This window comes from Lytechinus pictus, chromosome 11 (genome assembly GCF_037042905.1).
Source record: "Lytechinus pictus isolate F3 Inbred chromosome 11, Lp3.0, whole genome shotgun sequence".
Classification (NCBI taxonomy): domain Eukaryota; kingdom Metazoa; phylum Echinodermata; class Echinoidea; order Temnopleuroida; family Toxopneustidae; genus Lytechinus; species Lytechinus pictus.
The window spans coordinates 18,929,884-18,957,779 of record NC_087255.1 but is presented as its reverse complement, the minus strand read 5'-3'; the positions used below and the strand labels follow the sequence as shown (position 1 = coordinate 18,957,779).

Below are 27,896 nucleotides of genomic sequence, written 5' to 3'. Positions count from 1 at the left end.
CTCCTGATTCATGTGTGTGGGGTGTACATGTAATATCAATCTACATGTTATCGACAAGTAGTATTCTCAATTTTACACTTCCTTCAGTTGGTTGTGCCACCATGTGCTGATATGTATAGAAAGGAGAAAAGACAAGTGTGCAGTTTTGATAATACATTTCTTGGAAAGCAGGATGGTAGTATTTCCTGGTTCTAAAAAGCAGTTACATTGAGGGGGTTAAAGAGATTAGTCTTAAACCTAACAGTCTCCTGATGAGTAGTCATTGTGGGGATTTTCCCCCCTCCCTGTCTAAAATACAAAGATATTTTTGGTGGTGGATAAAGGAATCATGCAAGTATGTTGAACTTGGTTGATTTTTGCTTTAGGACTTAACATAAGTTCTACAATGTTTGAAAAAATAAAAGGCTGAAGTTCCCCAACCCATTCCTCTTGAATTGTCAACCTTTAATTTTGACATTCATATTTGCATGAAGATCTTTTCTTAAACAAAAATATGTTATGAAGTAGATGATCATAACTATTTGCTGTCTGGACTCTAGATGATGTTCCGTTGGCCGTCTAAATTAACCGGCCTTCGTTTTCTTCCTTCCTGTGACTAACTACATGTAGATGTTTAAGACGTTCACCAGGTTCCCCCCTCACATATTCGCTTGCATGGAAAATGGAAACCGCAAGCTAATTTTTCTGGATTTACCGGCAGATCATTGACAGACCTGTGGTGTCATTTCCCATGCACCTGCCAGGAGTTGTGGGCGATGCGACAAATAGAATGTAATTAATTGCCGGCTTACAATGCAGCCTACCAAACTAGCATGTCATATCGTAAACAAAATGCCACTTCAATTTTGTTTTAAAGAAATGAAGCAAAAATGGAAAGATTCTTGAAAAAAAACAACAACTAATAATTGACTCCTAAAATATTTGATAAAACAGTGATTGAATTGATAAATCTTTGATTAATTTGATACAAAATTGTTTTTGAATGGTACTTTCTGCAATATAAATATCCAGCGCCACTATATGAACTATCAGTATAAAAGAGGCCATGTTTTTTCCCCACTCCAGCTCGTGGCACATTGTTACCGCATCACGAGATGCATGCATATTTCATTAGCAGTGAAGTCGTCACTGCGAGGATGTAAACAAATGTCTTTGACGCAGGTTGAAATAGAGTGCGTCGTCGTCGAAGGATGGCGATGTGATGCAGCTATACATGTCTTTGGAAGTACATGTACATGTATATTGATTGTATGGGAAGCTAGACATCACATGGCGGGAACGTCGCAACTGGATTTGTTTTGTTTCATATTTCTGCACGAGTATTGATCTCTGTAAAGCTGCCAAGCATTGTACCAATAGACATTACCAGAATTTGGCTGTGTGCCCTCTTCTATTGTTGATGTTTTGGAAGTGTAACCAGAGGTCTTGTTATGTTCTATCTAGGCAGCCAATCAGCTTGAGGAATATCGGCACACCTCCCATTGAGTTTCAAGATCTTTACCATCGTCATGATCATGAACATTATATGAAACAAGAAGAGAGGAGAGTAAGGACGACTTTACCGGTTTTCTTCATCCACAGTTTACATTTCATTGAGATTAAGATATTTAATTATCACTGATTGAGCTGTCATCACACTGTGCTCTGATGGTTTAAGAAAAGCCAGCATTGGTGATCAGAATTCAAGTCGGGAACACTTGAGAGATTTTTTCATGATTTTGTACTTGAATCGTTTGTGGAAACGAGAAGATTTTGATTGTTTTGTTTAGAGGATTTGAAACGCTTGTTGGGGCTGCGGACAGAGATGTTGAAGTTAAATTGTGATTCTGAAAAGGTATGGGTTAATTTATTATTTCATTTTAATTGCATGACTTTTAATACAAAACAATGTCAATGAATGTACATGGGATGTATGTACTGTACCATGTTGTGCATTGCACAATTTAGTCGAATATTCTGGAATAAAAATAGGAAAATATCAACTTCTTTGGATTTTTTTGTTTACATCTTGTGTCATTGGGATATTGGCAACAGTAATTTTTTTTACAAGGGTAGTAGTGCAAATTTTAATAAATAGTTTCGGTATGTTATTTGTTTGGCAGTGGCCTCATGCTTGTAAACAAGGGGGGTTAGTTTAAGAATCCATCTGATCGCATCACGCGCTGTAACCTTACATCTTGTATTGATGTGTTGCTTGAGCAACCACTCATCACTGCATACCACAATTTAGTGACAAAAGAAGAAGTCACAGTTTGATGCGCTAGACTAGGAGGGGGGCTTGAGCGCTGCTGGGTTTTGGCAGTGAGCCAGATTTGTTGTGTTTTTATATTACCGGCATTTTTGTTATATACTGGTAGTGGGCTGAAAGCTTCACAAGAGTACATATTGAATTAAAGCGTTTTTTCTTTTAAAATAAAAATGAGTTTTTATATTTTAGTAGCATTCATGCAAGATATTTCGAGGAAAAAGCAGAAGGTACGAGTTAGATGTTTCTAATCACAGTATGAATGGAGGAGCGGTCGTTTGAGTGCTGCCATTATTTTGCAAAATAAATAGCCCCCCCCTAAAAAAAAAAAAAGCAGATCACACTTGAACCTGATATTGCTGAATGGTAAAATCTGTTCCTGATAAACACGAGTCTTCACTATAACAATGGATTCCTTTTATACATTAAGTTTCCTTGTTTTCAATTTGAAAAGGGTTGATAACTTGGTAGTGGTACATGTATTACAAGTTCTGTGAAACACTGATTCATTGGAAAGAAATTAGATGTATTTCTTTGCTGATAGATTATAAAAAGGAGAGGAGAGAATATTTTTCCACCCCTCTCCCCCCCCCCCCCCATTAGACAGTTACAAAACCACATGAATAATCCTCTCTTTGAATTCAAAAGTGAAAGCAAACTTCAGGAATTCTAGCATTATTGTACCTGGGACCTGTAGTTCTTTTTATCAATTGACATTCAAATTTGTGGTCAGCATTGGAAAGGAACCACTAAAGAATTTCTGTGAGATAAAATACATGTAGTTTGCTCTCCTTGGTGAAAAAGAGACTAAAATTGCAGACTACTTGGCTCATAGTTTGGCGCATTTTCCATGAATACCCAGTACTCTCTACACAAGCGCATGGAATTGTGCTGTGTATGTGTGTGTCTGTGTTTTGAGGGTAGTAGTATTATAGCATGCATGTGCCTGCAGTGTGCCAAATATGGAAGTTTGTATAGTGTGAATGGGCTAAAAGGGTGTGGCTGAATATCTACCATATTCACCAACATTAGCAGGTGAAAAAAATGCCAATTCATTCATGTACACACCAATTAGGAGGATGACTACATGTACATGTAGAATGTAAATATATACTGAACATGTATTTTCAGCCTAAAACATCTTACTCGAAGCAGTTATGATGAAAGGATGATGTCATGATATGATAGATGAAGTCTGGTCTATTTCAACATCTCTTGTAAATTGCAATATTTGTAATTATAGGACCTGCATGTACCAGTACATGCATTTAATTTGCATGAAAGCGGTGTGAACCATGTTGCTTTGAATGCTACACTATGTACATGTAGTCCTAATATTGTAAATGTACTTTAGGTTCTATGTTGAGCAGAATTTCAACTCCCTGATGTCCAATTATTCATCCATACACGATCAGACTGATGCAGTCGGGTCAGACTGAAGCAACCGGACCGTGCATGATGTAGATTTGTCCTCTTCATTTGCATATATGAGTCAGCCCGTCTCTCGTCTATTCAGGAGATATATCTGGTATATCATCAGCTCGATTGATGAGTGATCTAATTAGGGAGAAGGGAAAGAAATTGTAGTGGATGCAGGCTAAAATCACTGAAATTAAAAGGAAAACATCTGTGATAAGGCAAGATGATGAGAGCCAATAAATGTACTGAACACTGCATGAAAAACATTGTTTGGAACTGAAAGGAGGAAGTAAAGAGTTATCCTATCATAAATATTGAGGACAGCAGGGGTGGGGATGGGGGGGGGGGTTATACCAAGACAAGGATTTGTAGCAGGAGGATGTTGAGTCTAGTAACTTTCCAGGGCGGGTTCAGGCGGAGGGCATCCGTTCAAAGGGCTTGATCCTGAGGGATTTCCAGTGCCATAATGGATGGGGGATAGAGGGGAGGGACATGGGTGTGAAATTTTAGAAGTCCATGTTCCTGTACCTCACATCCATGATGTACATGATCTCCTCAATGAGTGGAAACTTCCAATTGGAGGGCTCCGATTTTGTGTTGACAGAAGTGACTTGGCTAAAAAATTCATGAGGATTTTGTAATGTTTACCACACTGCTCTCACAAGCCATCCCACACTACTACTACATGTATATGTAGGTCTTTCTTTCTTCTTTGATCTATTTGGTCACAGATACTTGTAGGAACAGACTCACAGAGACACAAAAGATTACTGAAAAACGTCTCATAATGCCAGTCAATTGCTTGATAAATTTGCCTACCAAAGTAAAGATTAGAATCGGCCAATGAATGGAATTTCTTCGAAGTCTCTGAGTATATATTGACTATAGGGGTTACACAATGAACTTGACCTTTTTTATTGGCATCCTGAGCTATCATATGTTTTGAATGTAAATTTCATGGATAATCCCTAGTTGATAATAAACCAGGACTTGAGAGATAACAAAGATTTGTTTACATTGCAATTATGCAATGTACAAACCAGTATCATATGTTTTGAATGTAAACCAGTAGCTGTCTTAGAAGAGAGGGGGAAACACAATTAGCAAAGAAATTACTGAAGCAAGAAATTGTGTACAAATGGCCCAATAATTTAAAAAGAATGAACAATTGCCAATTGATTTTTACTTGAAATTTATATAAATTCATCCACCATGATACAGAAATGAATGTTTTGATGTTGAAATGTCAATTGTTGCAGGTCATTTTGGGTTTGAACTTCATGCAACATTTTTACATGGGAGAGGCAGGAACAGGTGATTAGAAGGAATGCAGTTTTTGGGTGGAACTTATAAGAAAGAATCAAATTCTTTGGGGTTGAAACTGTCAAAGGCAATATTTCTTCCATCCATAATAAGGTCACATCAAGGCAACTCATGAGGTAACTTTCTGAGCCGCAACCTGTTAAAGATACATCATCCAGCGGACAGGAAACTGTTTCGGGCCTGATCCCCAAAGCCGAAACAGCACATGCTATTCAGAGCTGTACATAGGATGTACAAATTAAACCTAAGAACCCAATTGGTTCAAACTTGAAGCTCTACCCAAGTTCGATTACTTTTTTTAGTACAGGTTGGCTCAGGGTTTCAGACCGATCTTCAATTTAAGGTGGAATCACGTGTAAGAACGGCCATACTTTTTTACTTTTACCGGTAACTTAATCAAGTTTCTGAGGATATCTCTTTTAGTTGCTTCCTTCCGATAGAGGTAGTTTCACAAGTTCTTATGTTTTGGGCAGAAACTGATCTGTTTACCTTGACATTCCAGTGGTAATTTGTAATTTGGATTAACATATTTTGACTATGTGGACACACTTGAAACAAGAGGATGAGATAGAGCTAGCTGTGCAGGAGCAAGAGCTAGATCAGGAACAGGAGCAAGATGAAGAACAAGGAGAGCAAGAGGTAGAAAGGGGTGTCTAAACCACTTTGAAATTTAGGCCTACACGTACATGTATCATTTCAAGATACGGCTTTCAGTATTTCTAAGACATTGTGTGTTTTTTCTTCTGTGAAAGCAAATGTTGCTAAATCTGGCCAGAAATTTGCTTTGTGTCGTTAAGTTCAATCATGTTTTTTGTAGTAAAATAAAGATTTTCTTTAAATGAGAGGGGTTGAAGGAAAGGGTAACCAGTTTCATCTAGCTTTTTCTAGTGGTACATGTACATGTAGTTCAGATGTATTCAGGTTGGGATAATGAGAGCCGCTTTGAAACTCAAATTTCTTTCATTACTGACAGGTTATATAACAGCAACAAAAAAGTGAATAAACTGGCTAAAACAGGATAGCTATGTAAAATGGGAGTTTTGGAAGCTTACATGTAATCACTCCCAACTCCCTGATGTAATTTTGAAAAACCCTATAGTCCACCTGATGCAAGATTTGCCTCAGACTTCTGTTTACCATTACAAATATATTTAGAACCTCCCCTCACTCCCTTAGCTAGTATTGAGCATGCATGTTCCTTCAAAAAGTTATTTACTAACAGTCACAAGTATGCAATAATTACTTGTGCCTACCTCAGGTGAGGGGATTGATACTTCTCATTAGTACCTCTAAATGTCTGAAAAATGGGTTTATTAATCCCATTAATCTACACGTACATGTAGGTCTGAATAACACTTTCTCATCACAACTATAATGAAGGGGGGTCTGTACCCTTGTGTAAGCTAGGCAACCAACTGTTTCTCATTAAGCAATAACACCGGTGCTCTGAAATTAATTGGGATGAGGAGAGGGCTTGGTGCGTCCCGACTTTAAACATGTTCACCTTGTAATAGATCTGCATCGGAGCTCAAAGCTAATTATTGTAATTGTTTCATTTGCAGGGTTGATTACAGTTAGAATAGGCTGATACGACAGCAACTGGTTTAATCCATTAACCCTCAATAATGAATAGTGTGGTGATTGATTCTCAATTAATGAATTCAAGTTCATGTTTAATGGACTTCCTGGCATGAATGTAGGCCTGCGTGAATACTTAATTTCTCATTCAAGTTATGTATTTTGTATGGAATACATTTTTTATCTTCTATCATGGGAAAATACTCATTGAGTTGTGACACCGTGAAGGCCACCTGTTTCTCCAAATATAATGAACTTGTTTTCATAGAACTTGTGATGGTTCCAGCTGTTGTGGAAACAGAGGTCATCCCTACCAGATTTTAATGTTTTTGTTTTGACCAGATTAAATGCTACACTCTTGATAATATTACAGGCACATGGATGTATGTGTTGCTGGTACATAGCTTGCTCCAAGAAGAGGGCCCTTTTCATGTGTGTAACATCTCTTGTTTGTAATTCTATTTCTGGTCTTTGACTTATTGTGACAAATGCCCCAAGAAACTTTCCTTGCAAGAGGCTCTAATATTAAAGAGCCTCGAATGCATATTTTTAGATGAAGTCTGCTGTCTCAAGTGTGCACTAAGAACATTTTGCAAGAGGTTCCTGTATTTTTGTCATGTAGTTATGATTAATTAATGAACCCAAAAACATCAATCCATCCATGTTTATTTTTATTTGTTCTTTAATAATATAACTGTTTACATACATTTACCCCTCAATGTTAAATCAAGATCTTGATTTGAGATCCAGGCCTCCATTCACTTCATTAGAATGATGCCAATGGTGATTGATCCTTTGTTCTTCTATAAAAGAATAAAAGGAAACTACTTCTCAATGATCACTTATGCAGAAGGGAATCTAGGGAAGATTCCCCAATTGTGTGGTATCAGATAATATCAATGAAACTGAAATGCAAAACTTAAGTTGCATCTCGTAATAAGGAAATTGATGACAGAAACTTGGATGATATTATCAACCTGTCACGTGATGAAGTATTTTATATCCTTGTCCGGGATAATGACATTCATTGAATTATTCTTTTCTATTTTCGTCTCAATAGGGTGAAGTTACGCTGCCTCTGAACGGAGTGCTTTCCAATGGGAACGTCCCTTCAGATGATGTAAGTATGCAGAAAATGTAGGGTTAGTTTACACGTACATGTACACATGAAATATTGAAGTCTTAGGAATGTTTACTTTGAAATCAACAACAAACTCCAAAACAAACATGAATGATATGTAGGAAACTATATAAATTTATATGGTAGATTGCAAGAAAAAAAACATCAGTTAGGGAGATTTTATTTCTGAAGCATCAATGTTTATCTGATATACTTAAAGAAAATGCAAAAACAGAAGACTTCCTTTTCCTTGTTTATAAATGTTGAAAAGAATGTCAATAGAGGAACTAACCAAACCGAATGATATGTTAACTTGTTAATATCTCGATCACATTTATTCTACGGTGTCCGTACGGTGAGTCGAAAACAGCCGTTTTTTAATCATTTTTTGTACCAGCTATACATAGGTGGTTTGAAAAAATTTATTAAAATTGCTGTTTTCGACTCGCCGTAGGGCGGCCGTAGAGCAAATGTGACCGAGGTATTACTTACTCGTAAATTCAGTAAATTTTCATTCATATTAAAATGAAAAAAATAATGACCTTCATGTACACAAAATCATGAATGGATGTCAATACATGTACATGGAGATGGGTTTTTTTTTCTTCTCATTTCAGAGTGCTCAGTATAGGCTATAGTATAATTCCATGAATTTTTTTTGTTGGGGGGGGGGTGGGGCATCTAATTCATAACAAATAAAACAAACAATATTTTGAAAAATTATGAAATCATTTGTGTCTCATGTTTAACACTTATAATACCGGTATGCTTCATGATGAAACCTGGTTTTAAGTGCGAAGTTGAATGCAAGTAACCATGCTTTTCCCGTTTCCATCTCCTTACCCCACCAGACCTCCCATCTTGCGAATGTCTCCAAGACGTCCAAGAGTTCCAAGAAGGAAGATGAGAATCTGGAACGTGGTAACTGGTCCAACCATCTGGACTTCATCCTGTCCTGCGTGTCCTACGCCGTGGGTCTCGGAAACGTCTGGAGATTCCCCTACCTCTGCTACTCCAATGGCGGAGGTAAGCTACAGAGCTTGGTCCCATTCATTTTAAGACCTGGACCTCAATTCTTTAGTTTGTCTTGATTTTTTTTGTCATTGATGCCTGAGTGTTTGCCATTTTAGTTGTAGAATTTACATTGTAGACCCCTTTCCGAAATAATGTGAGGCATTCTCATCAATTTCATCTGGCAACCCTGCTCTAAAGCGGTATAGAGGGGCAAGTTACTATTAAACAAATGTCAAATTTCAAAATCCACATCTACAATATTGGAATAGATCCAAGTCAATTGCTTGGTTCAAGAATAAAACTCATTTAAATACATCCAGCCCATTGCTCAATGGATGCATCATATATTTGATACAGACTTGCTCATGAAAAGTTAGGATATTAGTTTTATTGTAATCTTGCTCGTTCATGGTGAGGATCCCATGGAGTATTTTGACGTTGTCAGCAGTGTTTACAATAGATTCTTTGTCCCTGTTGTGATAGAGAGGAAAAAGAATTGCTATTTTTACTACATTTTTTCTATTTTTGGATTGAGAAGATTGTGTTGGGTTTTGCTGAAGATGCAACATTTTTATCCCAAATGTTTATTGACAAAAAATTTGCTGATATAAGTGAATCCTTTAGAATGTGGCAAAGTTGAATAAGATAGTGGTAGGCTAAGAGAGAGAGAGAGGGGAAAATGTGATGGGAAACTGCATAATTCAGTGGTGCATATTTGTGGAGAAAAGAATTAAAAATAGCTAAAGTGTCACACTTCAATTGTGATAAAAATATTTCTGTCTTTGTAAAAAAAATTTGCAAGGTGGTCCTGAGAAAAAAATGCTGAAATTCGGTATTTGGTGCTTTCAATTTGCGATCAATGAGCAAACACGATCACAATTACATGTACTTCCTTTTTCAATTGAAGTGGTAATGAATATTCATTTGGGGAAAAGCCGGCTTTTTGGTAGTCTGATGTCACAGACTCTTGCCGAAGTTGAGAAAAGCATCAAAGCTGAGATGAAGACTAGCTACATTTTGCATTCATTGGACTAACACATGAGTAATGCTCTTGTATGTTTTTCCTCACAATGTGCCCTTATTACCTCTCTTGATCCTGTATTCTTTCCAGCTGGCATTAGGCTCTTGTTGAAATGGGTCTCACACCTGTAGACTAATTACGCATAAAAGAATCCTTTGTTGGATATTGATTGTAAAGTGTAAACCATGCTGTCTCAGGGAGTTGGCGCGCTTTTGTTGATCTCTATAGCAGCCTGTGTCCCTCTCTGTTGTTCTGTTTCTATGAGCTCTGCGGGCTTTATGGTTCGGCTTATTCAAACTGAAAGGGAGGGAAATTGAGAAAGATAATAATTATTTTGTGTTATCCCTTGTGAAAAGAATTCAAGTGCGTTTTTTTTTTTGGGGGGGGGGGGGCTTAAGGATGCAGTGCTTTTTCACATTAATTTTGTGTTATGTGAACCATTACTTCCCATATGTTCCCCTCCCCTTTTCCTAATACTATCGGACTAAAAGAATTGATTTGTGAATGGTGGAATGAAATGCTCTTGTAAAACTAAACGGTACTCCCACACTATTTCAAAGACACGTAGTGCTGAATTTAATCTTAGTGTGAACCCAACTACATGTATATACATGTAGGTCTTAAATTCAGTCAAAAGTCAATTAAGTTTGAAAGGAATTTGCATCAATATATGAAAGAAAGAAAACGAGCCATTGGGCCCATTTCTATACTTGCGATAAATCTATCTCAAGTGTTTAACTGTACAAACTTTGTTCTAAATTTCAAATGCATTTTCTTGACTAAAAGAAACGTTGACAAATGTCTACGAATAAAAGGTTCATTTTGCTTTAATAACGTATGAAGAAAAAATCCGCAAAACTCACGAGTCAGACACACAAACTAGAAAACTGATTTTGCCTTTATTTTGTTTACATTTCAAACATGTAAATAAATATTAGCGATCCCAATATGGGCAGTGAGTTGCAACCAGATGAAAGCATCATAACACACGTGGCACATGGCAAAATACCAGCATGGTCGTTCGGACTGGCATAGAATGTCACCTTCACACGGCAGGCAGTGAGGAGGCATATGCCATGTGGTATTAGCATAGCATCGGCTGCTGGGCCCCAGTTGGTTTAAAATCAAGTGACCCTTTCATGCAAAAATAATAATGATGCTAGTAATAAGCCGTGTAATCTGCAATTCCTGGTAGGATGTGATATTAAAAAGATTTGTTTCAATGACCCCCACAGACAATCATCCAGATGGGAGTAAAGCTGGCACAGAAAAAAAAGAGGGAAAGAGACACAAAAGTACCCTCTATTATTGAATGGTATAGTGAATTGGCTTTCTTTTGACTGGGTGGAGCATGGCTCTACCAGACACATGAATGGGTATAAGGGCATACTTGGGATTCCACACTGCCTGGTCAATGGGAGGAATTTATTTTTTTGTGAGTTCTTGATCAGGTGACCTCTTAAAGTTATATCATTAGGAAATACTTGAGTGGACACATTATTGTAGTGGGCGTGCACTTTACGTGTACATTGCAATGACATCGCAATTCATCCAATTTGCATGCACAATGTATATTTGCATTTGTTTGTTGCTATGTCCTGCAAGCTCCAAGTCACTAACAACCATCAAGAATGCATGATATTTGATAGCGATTATATTAATATATTAGCCACTGTTGAATTCACTTCAATGGCTGATACATGTAGAAGGAAGTGATGCAGGAGTTTGAAAGAAATGGGAAGAAAAGGACATGCAGTTTGAAATTGTTTGAATATCAGGGTTAAATAGGGAGATTGATGGATAGAAATATATAGAGCAATGAAAGGAAAAAACCAATCATACCATTGGCCTGTGTAATGAGATCATGTCACTGACCAGGGCATGACCATGAGAAAGGTCAACCTTTTAGGTCATGTGTCTGAAACTTTTCCTCTTCTCCGTACCCAAGTCTTTCTCTTTTTTTTTATTTCTCAAGGTTTCAAATTTAGATGGGGTGTATTCTATAAGGAGGCAGGGCATTGGGATAAGCGTAAAAGGGGTTAAGAATGAATGGAATTACTTATTGATTGAATGTGGTTTGATGTGGGGACAAAAGTGATGCTTGAAAGAATGTCCTTTGCCTAATTCTGGTCAATAATACCTCTAATTGTGCTTACAGGGAGGAAGAGAGAGTGAGAAAGAAGAGGGAGGGGGACCGAAAGAGGGGGAGGGGGGTAAGAGAGTTGTTGGGATTGGAAACCTCTGAAATTGGCCCTCGCGCTATCGGTGTGAAAGCATGCTGTATCATCGCCACATTCAGATGGTATTTGCCAATCGGTGAGGAATGTCAGTCATGCCCCATGCTGGTTTCGTAACCATTACCAAACTAGTGTCTGAAAGGCTCTTGTAAGATTACAGCGAGACACTGTTCATACAACAAGAAGACGAAATTGGCCAGCAACGGCCAACAAGGAAACCAAGGGTTTCTTCTCCATTGTCCATGCCAGCAAGGGGGGCAAACATTAGGGAGAATAAGTACACATTGTAGGCCCATACCTTCTTGTATAGTAACCAATCACAATATCCTCAAGAAGAACTATTCTAAAGCATGGGCTTGCCCAGTTCGAAACCCTAGGGCCAAATCATTCCTGGGATGTGGGCTGAAAAACCCAAGTAGGAATAGGTTCTAGCCAAGGTTGTCTGGTCAGTTTGGTCACCTCTGTTGCACTGGTGTCTGGGGCCAGATCAATCTGATATTCCAATCAATCATTTTATAGCAAGGGTATCTTCGGTGAACTGCGCTGGTTTAGCTGGTTATGCTTTTCATTTTTTCCCTAAGAAATTGTTTACATGTAGGCCTAGTTATTTGTGTCAGTAGGAGTGGAACTAGAGAGGCAGGAGGAGGGGTTAAGGATAATAGGACCCCAAAGTAGTGTCCATTTGCTCCAATTCCATTACTACATAGAAAGGTAATGATGTGTGATGAAATGTATGTACTCCGCTGCTTCGTACATTGATTTTTCTTCTTTGAAAACAAAGTATTGAACAAAAACATCAATCCCACTCATCTGGTGAAATTTTTGAATTGTACAAAAAATGAACACCAACATGTACTCCATATGGAGAAAATCTAAAGAATTAAGAAAAAAAAGCATCTCCAAATGTACAAGCAGTTTCAAGAAGGAAAAAAAAACACCATTTACATTTGTAGCCTCTTTCCATTAAACTTTTATTTCCTATTTCCTCAAGTGAATTTAAGTACACCTAAATAGTGCAGTATTGGGGAGTGTTTAGGGTTGCTGAGAAAGCAAGAAACACCAGGCGATGGTCTAGATATCAGTGAACTCTACAGATTCTGCTACATGCCCTTGAAAGAATTTTTTTTTTAAAAGCTGTCAAAAACAAAACAATATGTAGGGCCTATTCCCAATAATCCAGATACATCTACATGTAGGCCTATATATCTCTGATTCTTTTAAACACAGCACTGCAATTTATCAATCCTATGTTTTTTATTGAGGTGTTTGATTAATGAAATAAAAACAATTGAAGTAGATTTTTTAGGATTTAAGAAGGGAGTCTGAATCATAAGACTACCTTTCAAAGTGCCGAGTACTTTTCCACCATCTGCTCCGTCATGGTATGCTAACATCATTTAGACTCGCCCAGCAAAATTGGCAACATGTCCGCTCTGATTTTCGAAAAGCAATTTTGGAAACTTGGGAAAAACAAAACGATTGAAAATGTACCTCTACAATACGTGCATGTACATCAGTGTATATGAGCATGCGGGCAGCATTTTTATTTTCCCAGGATATCAAATTAAGTTTGAGCTTGCAAATGATTATACATGTAAATGTAGACCTTAAAATAACTTCTAAGGTTCATATCACGTAACAGTAACAATTAATACTGTAATATGTAATATAAGACTTCCGGCAAAGAACGGACTGCTGTCTTATAATTGGGTGTTTGAATTTGTAATTCAAGGCATTATTGAAGGATGTCTTGTTTAATTTATTCCTCCGTGCTGGTACTTGTCAGTTAACTGTACCGTCTTTTCTTTCAATGACCCTATCAGATTGTGTCCTTTCAGAGGTCATTTACTGTTCTTAGTGCAAAGAGGTGCACTGAAGTATCAGATGAACCTGCATTTTTTGCTGAAGTGTGTCTCGGTTTCATTTTTGTAGACTGGTTGTAGACGTGGATATGTTCTTCAGAGAAAAATTGACACTATGTATATTTTTCTAAAGTGCTCTGAATTAAAATTGGTTTTGCATGTAGTTGCCTTTTAAAGATATATTTCATGGTTTTTATTGGGATTGAATAGGATGACTTTATAGAAAGAGATCAAAGTAGACAATATGCCTTCTTTCCATCTGCCACACTTAAACATAAATTAGATTTTGTCTGGAGATGCTTTCCACCGCAAGTGTTTAAATCATGTGACTAGCAAAATGCACGATGAGACTCCTTCCTGTTGAATTCTGTCTTGACAGAGCGTACATTTGTGTGTCTCTGACGCAAGATGCTTTATTAGGCATCTAGTTGTAAACAAGGGTATTGGAGCACTTGGGCTTAGAGATGCCTTTTGAGCACCGTACTGCCACCCTCGGGGCATGAGACATGACGTAGGTGTACGATATAAAGACGGCTCCTGGTTAGAATGAAAGGGTGATGTTGAAGTCAGATGGAAATTGTGTGTGAGGGAGTGTGTGTCAGCGGTGTAGCATCAGGGATGCCTCTTTTTACTCATAATATCGGCTGGTTGATTGCTTCACAAGATACAGCATTGATGCAAGAGTGAAGTGAAGGAATGACTTCACATTTTAAATCATTCATGAGAGCCTGTTTGTCCGGTATTGGGGTAGGGAGGTTGACATTGGTTAAGAGGGTAAAGAGGGGGGGGGGTAGCCTCTTGTCGAGGCCCTGGCGGCTGCTTCCCGAGCGAAGCGAGGGCTTTCCTAATTCGCGAAGCGAATTAGGCCTGGCGCGAGCCAGGGCCTCTTGACATCTGAACTGAATTATATATTCATGAGGAACGTCTTCCTAATGAATATACATGAGTCATGACATTACCGGTCACCGAGTAAACCAATGAAATGTCAGAGCTGTTTCGTCTTGGGTTAAGGTTCGGAATACTATATAGTAGTCCACTATTCTGCAGGGGATTCATTTAATTGCGGGACACTAAAGGGGATATAACCAGCAAAATGTTACAAGTAGTGGTACTACTACTACTACTACTATTACTACTGGCCGTAACAGACCCATCACCGCCCCGAAACTTCCCGGGAGATACTGCTCAGCCGCTGGTCAGACTCGAGTCAACTACCAGCAACTCCACCCCAGCTTCCCTCACTGCACTGCACAGCGGAGATCGATAATCGACGCCCCGGATCGACCGGTGGAATCGCATGAAATATTACATTTTTTCCATATCCTGTGGGTAGATTCACAAAGACATCTCGTCCTTTCAGTGCAGAGTTAATTTCATCGACTTGCAAATCCTTAAATCGGTCGATATTCAGCGTTTTAGAGGCATATTCAGTGCTCTTTGATATTTCGTCGTCACTCTTCGCCAAGAATCCAAGGGTCGCCATTCAAGATGAGCTCATGAATATTTAATATGACGTCATAGCAGCTCGCGCTCTCATTGGATGATTTTCACCGACCAGTTTTTGGTCGGTGAATTGGTAAAAACAATAAAAAACAAAAGAAAGTCGGTGAAATTCGGGTCAGATGTCCAGAGGCCCTGTCTCGCGGCGCTCTGCTTCGCTCTCTCTCGTGCTTTGCCATGTTCGCTCGGAAAGCAGCTGACAGGGCCTCGACAAGAGGCTAGGGGGGGGGTGGCTGCATAGTCAAACCTTGCCTGTACATGTAGATGTATAGAACATTGTGGAAGAGTAGTTAATATTCTAGTGGTGATCTTGTCTGTGTCAAGTAGCATTGCTTCTCTGGCCTACAAGGGTGGTTAGGCCAGGAAATGATATTCCTTTATGCAATGTGTACATGAGCAGTATGCCCATCATGTAGATGTTTTTCTGCAACAAACCCATGGGCAATTTTCCCAGTCAAAATTTTGCGGATGATACGTGGAAGCAGAATGATTTCATAAGTGCACATTGTGCAATTCTTATGCCTGTGAATAAAAGACGAAATTGATTTAAACAAGACCAAGATATAAATGCAATATTAGCATCGTATTAAGTTCCATATAAAAAGGAGTTGGAACAATTCAGGCTTGTAAGTTGTAAATTAGGACGATTAGATATTTATTGGAAAACAATGGATTTGATAGAACAAAATAAAAAAGAAAAGAGTGTTAGTGCATTAAAACTTTACATCAAACTATCCACATAATTTGCTTCCTTATATGGTAATGACTTGAATCACACAACCTCATTTTTAGACTTTTTTCTTCATTTTTTTTTTCATTCTTTATAGGTGCTTTCCTGATTCCATACATTGTGATGCTTCTGTTTGCTGGTCTGCCTCTTTTCTTCCTGGAGCTGTGTTTTGGTCAGTACAGCAGCAGTGGGCCCATCAGCGCATGGAGATCTGCCCCACTGATGAAAGGTCAGTATCTAATTCATATCCCTTGTGTGACAGTTTGTTGAAATTGGACTTGTGGTGTAGGAGTGTCACTTTGGCATAACTGAAAGTACAGAGTGCAGGAACAGTTGTAAGTGCAATTTATTTAGGGAAACTGACAATGTCTTTCAAATGACCACACAGCAAAAGTAGTGATGCAGGAGTCAGCAGCCATGTTTTGAAGAGGAATTAATATGATAATACTATCACTGTCCTGATATAGGGCGAAATATTTATCACACTCCTGCAGCATGTGCATTCCCATGTCATGAGGTGACCTTTAGGTAATGTATTTGACCCTATCTTCTGTCACTGCAGGTGTTGGGTATGGCATGGTGGCCGTGTCAGCCTGGGTGGCCATCTACTACAACGTCATCATCACCTACACCATCTTCTACATGTTCAAGTCCATGACGTCCTCGCTGCCGTGGATCGGGTGCCACCACGAGTGGAACACGCCCTTCTGCAGCGAGCTCGTGGAGGAGTGCATGGAGAACGGCGGCATCATGACAGATAACAACACCTGCATCAACGTCTCCAACATGACCATGGATGAGAGGAGCCAGTACAACGTGTCCTTCGACGGCAACGTCACCTTGTCCTTCGAGGACCCCCTCCAGGAGTTCAGGAGACGCCCAAGCGAGGAGTATTACAGGTAAGAAACACTCCCCCTTCCTTACTCCCCCCATCCCCCATTAACAAAATCCTAAGGGTCGTCTACAGAAGGGGTCCGAGGTCACACAATTAATTGTCTTTATTTATACCCCCTGTTGCTTTCTTGTAGGCATGGCGTTTTGCACGACTCTGGTGATATGGGATCATTTGGTTACATCATCTGGCAGTTGGCCCTCTGTCTTCTCCTCGCCTGGACTCTTGAGTTTATTTTTCTCGCCAAGGGCGTCAAGTCCTCTGGAAAGGTGGGTATTCCCCCCTCCCCCTTCTCTTCCCTCTTATGTTTCAGCTGGGAATCTCTCTCAGTGCTTCACACGGTTTGTATGACTGTTATGTTGGCAGAAGTCTGCCTGTAATGATTTATTCTGATTATGAATTATTTATTAACACAGGATTCCTATGACAATTGCTTGTGAATGATGGCATTTTCAAATATGTCTGTGTCTTTGACGATTAATTCATTTGAGTTTGATTAATGTACATGTACTTTAATCTTCCAATTGGCAATATCACATTGTTTGCTGGCAAGCACTGGAATCCAAACATTGTGACAACGTTTAGGGAATGAAAAACCTTTTACAACATCAATACATTGATAATCAGTACAGTTCAATCAAACAATGCTATTTTCAAAGAAATGAAACATGTAGATTAGGTGTATTATGATAAGCTGGAATTCCTTTGTGGCACAGAGCGGTGTCGCTCCCCTGCTGAGGACCCCTGTGCTTGATGGGTGTCACATCCCATTGAAAACCATGGTGCATGGCGAAAGGTGCAATACGTCATCATCGTCTCCTACCAACAGTGTCTATACCATAGTCTCACCATTCTTCCCTATGGAACCATCTTGATGATTTCACACTTCAAAACATGATGTGTGTAAACTTCATGAAAAAAAATACCAGACACGCGACAAATAACAGTATGGTATTTGCAAAGCACCCAATTTTAAAGGTAAAATATGATACAAAGTTGTGAAATAGAGTGATGGTGCTATAACAAAATGATTTCTTCTTTATATCCCTAGGTGGTATGCAGGATCCTGTACCCAATGTGTTTTATTAAAGTTGATTTATTTCACCATCTCAGGTACTGTTATTGCTGCCATTATTGCTTTATGAATATCATAATCCTTTATGAAATCACATTCACATGCCTTTTCCGTCTTGTTTTCATTGTCAGGTTGTTTACTTCACCGCCATCTTCCCCTACATCGTCCTTGTAATTCTCCTGGTTCGAGGAATGACTCTACCCGGTCACATGGACGGAATTCTCTTTTTTATCAAGCCGCGATGGGAGCTGCTCAAAAACCCCAAGGTTAGTGCAATATCCAATCATTGATCCTTGTCCATTTTGACTCCTCGGCCCAAGTTGGTGAGCAATGGTCTATGGCTGTTGAATGACAGCCTGCTCTGTGTTTCATGAAAGGACCTGTCCCATGTTCTATCCAACAAAGGGCGTTTCATCAGACAGCTGCCATGGTAACAGTCAGACACTTGTACTTCTCAGCCAATCAGGAAAAGTTGTCAGATCTGACAAGTCATCGTATCAGGCCACAAATGTTGATGAAACGTTCTGAAATCCTGCTGTTAGACAGCCCAAGTCCTTGTGTGAGAGCACCAGAAGAGTGATGTGAAATACCTTTTTGAGTCGACAGCCCTATATTGGTGAGGTAGTTGATCCTTGTTTCTTTCTTTTCTTGGTTGGTTACCTCTAACAGGTGTGGAAGGATGCTGCTGTACAGATCTTTTTCTCACTCAGCGCATCATGGGGAGGTCTTATCACGCTTTCATCCTACAACCGCTTTAAAAATAACTGCATGAGGTAAGAATTAATCACCAATCTCGTCCCAATTTCATTTCATTCAGGAGGTGAGAAAGCTTGAAATACGGTTACCTTGGGTAGTGTAATGCCATGTCGATCAAGATTAATAAGTCTCTTTGAGTGTAGAGTCATGTTGCATTCTGTTCATATGTTATATCTTTATTTATCAGTTTATTCCTTTGCTTTTGATGTGACCCAGATCAAAGCTCTCAGAAATTCTTCTTAAAAGCACACATGAATGGTTGCCAGTTCAAGGCGACTCAACTCTCAAACGTTCATACATATTTTAGTGCAAGTGTTTATTATATTGTAATATACCAGTTCGTAGTTACTTCATGGATAATTTTGGTCAAATGACCTTTCATTTATTTCATTAAGATAGGCAGATTTCAAAGCAAGATATTACGTAAGCATGCCTTACATAGCAGGATGAAGAAATTGAATAGACCAGGTGACTAGAATAGCACATCAATTAACAGTTAATCTATGAAGGTATTTGTTGCATATCTACTTTGAATGCATATATAGCATGTTTACAATGTACTTGGCAAACTGTGAAATACCAGTCGTTCGTGGACGCATTATTGTATTTTTAGGGATGTAAATGAAAAACACAATTCAAAAGAATATATGAATAATCGAGACATCTAAGTCGGTGCTTATCTCATTAAATTTTAAAATAATACCATCATTGATTTTGATTATTGTTTTTGTTCATTCTAGGGATGCCCTCATTGTACCTTTACTAAACTGCGCCACCAGCATATTCGCAGGTTTCGTAATCTTCTCAATCATGGGATACATGGCTCACGAACTTAAAAAACCAGTTTCAGAGGTGGTCGACGAACAGTTTGGTCTCGCTTTCATCGCTTATCCAGAAGCCGTTGCTAGGTTACCAATTTCGCCGCTTTGGGCTTTCCTCTTTTTCTTTATGCTTATCACCCTTGGTTTAGGATCACAGGTAAGTCTGGAGATTTTTTTAAATTTTTTCTTATGTGCATCATATGCTTTATTCAAAGTAATTGAGCCTAAACGTGATTGGATGTTTGAAGAAAACATTTGGAACATAACATCAAATTTCATTCATATTTTGGTTGGAGCAGAGCTAAATGTATATAGAATATGAAATTGATGTGATGTGAAAGGTTAATGAATGATACAAAAATAATATCTTGACTTCCTATATTGAAATAGTAGATCATTCATAAAAATTGCTCATAAAAGGGACACATTTGAAATGAAAGTACATGTATTAGAATGATGATTTTTATTTCTCCAGTCGACACATCAATTTTTTTGTAAATATTTTTAAACCCATATTTCTCTTCTCTTTTCTCCCTATGCCCCCCCAATCTGCAGCTCTGTATAGTTGAAACAGTAGTCACGTCAATTGCTGATGAATTTAATCTGAGGAAAAAGAAAATCTTCGTTTTGGGAGGATACTGCATTATTGCATTTTTCCTTGGTTTAATATGCGTAACACAGGTGAGATACCAAGCAATTTTTTCAGTCTGTTTCATTTGAATTTCACCTATTCATAGTCAAAAACTTGGGAGAGCCCTTTTAGAACCTCTGTCAAGTCTTATCCTAATATGTAACTTGGTAAAGTCGTCTTCACCACATCATTTCCATTACCTCTCTGTCAATTCTGCCATCTTGGTAGGCTCTGGGTAAAATAAGATTCTACTTAATTCATCTACTGCCTTTCATCTTTGGAAGCTGGTCAAGATTATGAGATTGATTTGTAGAGATTACGAAATAGATTGTCCAGTTTATGAATTAGATTGTCGAGAGTATGCATTAGATTGTCAAGATTATGAAATTAAAGGGTGAATACCAATCATAGTCCTAAAAAAATATACTTCCACCAGCTTAGAAGACGATTGATTATCAGATTCTCAGAGTTCATAAGAAACGTAAAAGGTCCACCTTACACCATGAAATGTTATGGATAAATAATCCAACATAGATGAAGATTCTTCAAGATCTCGAGATTTACTGCTGGAATCGTTTTGAATCTTAACCATTGCATTCTCTCATCTGTGCAGGCTGGTAATTACTGGGTTATTCTTATGGACAAGTATGCCGCCGACTTTGCGCTCTTAATCTTCGGAATGTCGGAGTGCATCGGTCTTGGCTGGGTGTACGGTGTCAAGAACTTCACCAATGACATCAGGTCCATGCTGGGCGACAGGATCGTCGACAACGTCTTCTTCAATTGGTGGAAGCTCAACTGGTGTTTCCTTACACCTGCTGTGCTATCAGTAAGTGTATAAACCAAACTTTATTCTTGTGTCTTTGAAGCTGCAAGCCTTCGGGGCTTCTGAAACAGTCACCTACCTCTGTTGGAAGTAGATCCATTGTATTCATTTGTTTATGTCATGTTTGCATAGAAGACAGAGCACTTTCATTGACAGGCAATCAATACACAATGTAGAATAAAAGGAATACAAGTACAAATGTGTGGAATTTACATAGGTCATAGGCCTGTCAAATGCTACTCCTGGACAGGTGGATACGGAAGAAGATTTGTGAAGTTCTTTTCCATCTGACCTTTACTTAATATGTTGAGGATAGGTTCTCTGAATGATAGGACAAGCTTCTTGAATAGCCACTAATCGTCCACCTTGTCTTTGTGTTTCCTCTTACGCAGTTTGTGATGTTGTTCAGCTGGATCTCCTGGGAACCCCCTATGGCTACCGAGACCTACCCCTTCCCTGACTGGGCACACGCACTCGGCTGGCTTTTAATTCTCTCTGTCATCATGTGGATCCCTTTGTACTGGATTTATGCCTTCATCAAGGCCAAGGGTGATACCTTCAGGGAGCGACTAAGAGCCATGGCTACCCCAACAGACTCCTGGGGTCCTATGGTGATGTCCAACCGCCAACATGCCTGGGATGTCCACACGAGAAACGGAACCAGCATGGGAGGTCAACTACATCTTGACGATGTCAAGTCATCGCCAGGCCCATCTGCCGTCTACGTCCCCACCGCCACAACGGATTCCGTTTAGTTGCAATAAAGTACTGACACTCAAAGACAGACTGGAAACTCTCTAATACAGGAGCGAGAGTCCTTGACCTTTTAAAAATCTTTGCAATTGAAATAGTGGAATGGGAATTTGGACTCTGCTAACTGTTCAAATCGTACGCGATGGTGTGCTGCTCCTTTCGGTGGAAGACTGCCGCCGGATCGATGGGTTTCCATGCTTGGTATGCAGCTCCCACGAGGATGAGCACACAAGAAGGCTCATCGCTCTACCTATCAAGCCAAGTTTTGTTGAGAAGCCATGTGCAATGGTTCAGCAATTGAGGAGAAACGGTGAATACGATTGTTGGGAGATACCGACGGAAAAGGAAGCAGTCTGGGAAGCCACGTTACACCTCTGGTGATGCAGGCTTCCCCATGCTTTCGGCCGAACTACGGGGCCGTTACATAAAAGATGGAGAAACAGCTCCTCGGCCAGTATTCAATACAGGGTTTTGCTACCTCTTTGTGTTTTCTCATCAGCGTGTCATACATATTTGGTCATTCAGTGTACCAAGTTTGTTTTAAAAGAGAACTCATTCATCCTTTACCCTACATTTTGCAATTAACCAAGACTAGACACACACCGTAGTAATGTCCAGCAGGTCTGATAAAGTTCAACTCATAATCGGTAGCAGGAGAGAAGAAACTTTGACATTTTTTTTTTTTTGGAGCAGGGTAATTGTTAATGTATTTATTTTTCCAATTTTTAAGTTCATTTTTGTGTGAGAACATATTTGCCCTGAAATGTATATCCTGTATTTGTAAATAAACTCTTATTATCAAGACAATTTACCCTCCTCGACACCTTCAAAGATATATCCTTATAAGTGCCTCTTTTATGTGGTAGCAGTTAGATTTTCTATCATTATTCTTTGCTTTATTAGTTGTCTTTAATGAAGGGAAAAAATGATCCATATTGAAAAAAAGAAAAGTGAATCCATTTAGGTACCAATGTTTTCGTTAAACCGTTTAAAGAGTTGAATGCAGGTTTATTGAATTGTTCCTTTGCATGTTGCTAGGTGGTGGAGGCAAATGCTTATTTATTGGGGGAAAAAATTATGGAATTGAAAAATTATAGAGAGATTTATATATATTACAGACATAGAAAGATGATAAAAATATCCCTCCATACATTCCAAAAATGTAGTATTGCCGCTTTTTCTGGTTTTTAGCAGCCAAGGTATGACTTTGAAATTAGTGTTGAAGGAAATTATTAGCCTTGAGCTTTGAGAAATAAAAATAGATGAAAAATTAAATGTCCATATTGAACAAAAAAAAATTGCACCTGTAGGATGACAAAGTGTGTGCCTGTTTGTATATAGAGTGTATTATAGTGTGAATAGTTGTATATAGAAATGTGGCAAATTTTGCTGCCGTCGACGACAAATCATATGCTCAGGTTCATTATTGAAAAATATGAAACGCGAACTTCTTCGTTACGACTGTCCTTGTCCAAGAGCATCGAGTATTCAAGGCACTTCCCATCATTTAGCAGAACGAATAGCAAGCCTGATGGCCTACGGCTGTCTCGTTTTCTTTTACATTTGCAATCAAAATGGTGAAGAATTTTGACAGTTCATCAGACTGTCCCTACTGATGTCCAGTCATAAAGCAGTTCCTTTTTGTAACATACATGATATACATATTAAAATTAAGATTATTTTTGAGAAGTGGAAAATATTTACACAGCAAACACTAGGGTTTATACCATCTTGAAGTGATCACTGATATGTGTTTTTTCTTAAAGTACATGTTTAGTAGCTGTTTGCATTGATGGTGATTTAAGAAAAAAACGATGCAAATTAACGAGTCAGTTATTACAAGTGTCAAAGCTTAGTCATGTATGTAGATGAACACATTTTGGTGTGGAAGGACTTCTGTGAAGTGTTTCAGATCTCCATTTCTGCATGGCCAATTTGCTGATCATCGACCGCTAGGGATTTCCCCTTCTGCCAGTTTACTGGCTAACTTTGTCCTTGATAAAAAAAAAACTGCGCCTTGCAGCTAAATTCAAATCTCTAGTGGTATTTCTTCAACTAGTTCCGTGATTTGCGTCCAATTGTCTTTGGAACACCTTGGTCAAGTCTTGGGGACTACAGTGTAGTGTATTTGCCTATTAGTGGCATGTTAGCACTGTATCGTTGAGCTGTACTGAAGATGAAATGTTTATACAGGCATATAATGCTAAAGAAATCTGTAAATATCCAATGTTTGGTAACTCCATGGCCTGACATAGTGTATATACTACATCTATATAAAAAAAGAAAAAGTAACAAAAAAAAATATATAAACAATCAAAGTGAGAAGAAAAAAACATAAAAAAATAAAAAATATATACAAAAAAATAGCTTAGATGCAGCGAGTTATACATTAACTTACAAACTGGTATTGATTAAAATTGAAGATGAAAAGTAAAATTTTTATTGACATTACTTTGCTAAAAAAAACATCGTGAGCAGACTTGAATGAATTGATAATTTTCTGTCCCTCTGAATATTTTTTTAGTAATGTTACATAAGTGTGCTACCTAGTTTTCTACACATGTTTATTCTTGTGCATGTTTTTCCCTATGGTTGGCAGTTTTGAAACTGATGGAAAGTCGTTGCTTTTGCATACTTCATTTTAGATTTTAAAGCTTTTGTTGCTTTTTATATAATATTTTGAAGTATTAGCTCTTAAATGGCTGACAAGCAGTATATATTAAGCCAATGTTGTGCTAACAAGCCAGCAAATTATTTGTTTGACATACGCACCAAAGAACAGGCCAGGCCAATATTTTATTTTAATCTCCATCATAACTAGCCATCATTTTATGTTGAGTTTCTAACGGGCCATTATCGTTCAAAGGAAAACCATATCTTTCTTGTGTTATTTCTATATTTACCAAATGAATATGGTAATTGATGCAAATTCCTTCCAAAGTCGCAAGTGCACAAAAGGGTTACTTGTAAACTTAGCTATCCATGTCTTGTACATAGTATGCAGCGTTGTATTGAGATGTATGATTTGAAAGTTTGGATGGCCAAAACTTGGAAAATAATTGCAATGCATTAAGTATCAATGCAATCTCTGAATGAGGAGAACGGGATTATTATCTCTTTAGAATTTGTCGGTAGGGCTGAAAATTAATTTCAGAACCAAGCTTTCATGGGCACTATGTCGTATAAAGCATATCAAGAGACCACTGTTTTTCAAAGAATCCTTTCTCATTTTTCTACCATTTTATTTATAGACAATCTTGGTCTTCCAAAGTCCAATTTTTATTGAAAACAAAATCTGACTGTAAGATGAACTTGCTTTTTTCTTTCGACAAGATCTTTTTAGTTTATTTTTTGTGCTAGATTTGAGTCCAAAGCTGAAGAGGTTTGGAATGATCATAATTTCAGGGTTCTGTAGGCTGCGTTTTAAAAGTTATAATGTATTTGTTCAACAGTTATAAATATGCGGAGCAATAAGTTATAGATCCTGGTTGGGTGAGGTGAGAAAGGAATTCATAGAATTTTCTTGTTTCCAGTTAACTCCTGGGTTAAGCTGAATATTAAGATGTTCTTTGAACTCTATACACCTGCCCTCTCAACTTCAGGCTGAATTTTTTCATATCCATTAGGTGTTTTGTTCCAACAATGGTTACAAATTATATTTGTTGACTTTTTTCAAAAAACTAGAGATGTATAATGCATTCCATTTTTGAAAATGGCTTTCATTATCACACATTCATATTCTCAGTTGTGTGGACTTTTGATTTTTGTCACAAAACCGAACTGATCAAATAAAATCCCGCCCTGCCAAGAATTCAAACATTCAACCCGAAGTATTACAAAACTTATATGGAAGAACATCTACTGGCCAAAGAAAATGATTTTGCTTCCTTTGCTCATTGCCAAGTTGTCTATAAACAAAAACCCTTTGAAAGTTTGATACAGAATATTTTTTTCATTTCAGATTTGGGAATTGGAAGGAAATCGTGTTATTTGCATTTTAATAATGTTTTGAATGGCATACAATTTACAAGTATTTACCCCATGTTCATTAGAAATAAAAATGTTTTCTAAAGTTAAGTTCCAAATCTGAAAAAAGGAAGAATATATTGCAGACTAATTGTTTGTAACCTGCTGTGTGAGATATATACCTAGTATACACAGTCGAGTCACCATAAAACAGTCAACGCTGTAATTGTGAGCGAATGTTCTTATACGGAGGGTATCGGTTGAAGGAATTTTGCACACATAGTGTGATGTTGAGTGGTTGCATGAGGTAGCACCCACATATAATCTTTGATTTCTGAATTCCTGCTTCACGGTATGACCGTCACTCTGAAGGTTTGCAAAATCTTCATGTGAATTTACCAACATTTCTTGATGGTCATTTTATCCTCGACTCCGTAACAAATCTCCTGAATCATTAAAAAAAAAGATGATATCAATATTTATGTTATGGTCAGTGGTCTGCTATACAGGGTCATAAATGATATTATATTGTATGTAGTGATGTAACTTATTGAACGAGTTAACTTACATTGTGTACATTTGTATATTTCCATTTATATAAATGTAGAGATGACACAGTTGTAAAGAAATTGGTTCTTTTTTTCTCCCCTTTCTATCATCGAGTAGGATACTGAGTAGTGTATATATTATGTCTTGTAGTTAATCATAGATTCTCTCTTTTGTTATTTTTTTCCTATTCATGCTACAAGTAATTGAATAAAATTTTATCTTTTTGTCTTGGATATGGCTTGTCAGAATTTGCATCTGTCGTTTTGGGAGTGAAGCGTCAATGACGGCAAAATTGAAGTGATTTTGGGAGTAAATGCATTGGTAGGAGGGTGAAGATGATGGGAATGATGATGGCGATGATGATGGTGATGATAGTGGTGATGGTGATGATGATTGTGGTGATGATAATGGTGGAATGGTGATGATGGTGGTGATGATGGTGGTGGTGATGATGGTGGGAATGGTGATGATGGTGGTGGTGATGATGGTGGGAATGGTGATGATGGTGGTGATGATGATGATGGTGGTGATGATGATGGTGGTGATGATGGGGATGGTGATGATGAAGATGGTGATCATGATAATGGTGATGATGATGGTGATGATGGTGGTGGTGATGGTGGTGATGATGGTGATGATGGTGGTGATGATGGTGGGAATGGTGATGATGGGGATGGTGATGATGATGAAGATGGTGATGATGATGGTGATCATGATAATGGTGATGATGATGGTGGGAATGGTGATGATGGTGGTGGTGATGGTGGGAATGGTGATGATGGTGGTGGTGATGATGGTGGGAATGGTGATGATGATGGTGATGATGATGATGATGATGGTGGTGATGATGGTGATGGTGGTGATGATGGGGATGGTGATGAAGATGGTGATGATGATGATGGTGATCATGATAATGGTGATGATGGTGATGTTGAGGATGCTGCTGATGATGATGATGGTGACGATGATGGTGAGGATGGGGAGGGTGATGCAATCATTTTTTTTTAGCTGGTTGAAATAATTTTTCATGAAGTATTAGCCTAAGGAGATGAATTGAGATCGTTTGTACACATAGTCTACTTCTCTGAAGGAAAACCCATGAAATTGATAAGTTTTAATTAGGTTTTGTGGTTTGCAAATGAAGTAACGATAGTAGACAGTGAAATGAGAGTGAAAATTATTTAACAGATGCTGCTGTTGATGGATTGTAAAGACTCATTTGCGAGTTGGAGTGAAGATCTCGTTGTCAACGAATTTGCGGGAAGTAATCGGTAGTCTACATGTATGTACTTGATAGTCCCAAGATAGGGACTGCTTATTTTTTGCAATCCTGAAACACAAAAACCCAGAGCTTCAGATGGCATTGCACTTCGGTCAGTTCATGGTCTCAAGCCATGATTGAAATGATAAATGCAAACCAAAGTGCATGAAATAGTTTGACTGTATCATTTCAAACGAAAGAGGGCAGTATTGCTCTTTAACAGTGTGATCTCTAAGAGATGAGCAATGAATTTAATTGTAGACACGAATCCATTCTGTTTTTTTTTTCTATTATAAGGGCAGATATTGCCACAACCC

General features: G+C 38.3%; 1 protein-coding gene across 2 annotated transcripts; it reads left to right on the top strand.

The window, feature by feature from the left end:
- Nucleotides 1-1,140: 1,140 nt before the first annotated feature.
- On the top strand, nucleotides 1,141-26,551 carry LOC129270932 (sodium- and chloride-dependent glycine transporter 1-like). 2 transcript variants are annotated; one of them, XM_054908273.2, is made up of 12 exons: nucleotides 1,141-1,834; nucleotides 7,626-7,685; nucleotides 8,537-8,711; nucleotides 16,147-16,278; nucleotides 16,612-16,948; nucleotides 17,078-17,210; nucleotides 18,148-18,282; nucleotides 18,686-18,789; nucleotides 19,513-19,750; nucleotides 20,149-20,274; nucleotides 20,838-21,053; nucleotides 21,443-26,551. In XM_054908273.2, exons 1-12 carry the CDS (start codon nucleotides 1,805-1,807, stop codon nucleotides 21,803-21,805), a joined length of 2,049 nt encoding a protein of 682 aa, XP_054764248.1. In that variant the 5' UTR covers nucleotides 1,141-1,804; the 3' UTR covers nucleotides 21,806-26,551. The 2 variants fall into 2 exon arrangements, with proteins under 2 accessions (XP_054764248.1, XP_063962997.1); XM_064106927.1 differs by lacking the exon at nucleotides 1,141-1,834 and adding an exon at nucleotides 5,159-5,626.
- The last annotated feature ends 1,345 nt before the right edge of the window (nucleotides 26,552-27,896 follow it).

Excerpts from the sequence above, each read along its gene's own strand:
- LOC129270932 (XM_064106927.1), top strand. The coding sequence starts at position 5,525 with ATGTGGACACACTTGAAACAAGAGGATGAGATAGAGCTAGCTGTGCAG. Across the intron at positions 5,627-7,625 it reads AAGAACAAGGAGAGCAAGAG|GGTGAAGTTACGCTGCCTCT; the intron begins GTAGAAAGGGGT and ends TCGTCTCAATAG. Across the intron at positions 16,279-16,611 it reads ATCTGCCCCACTGATGAAAG|GTGTTGGGTATGGCATGGTG; the intron begins GTCAGTATCTAA and ends CTGTCACTGCAG.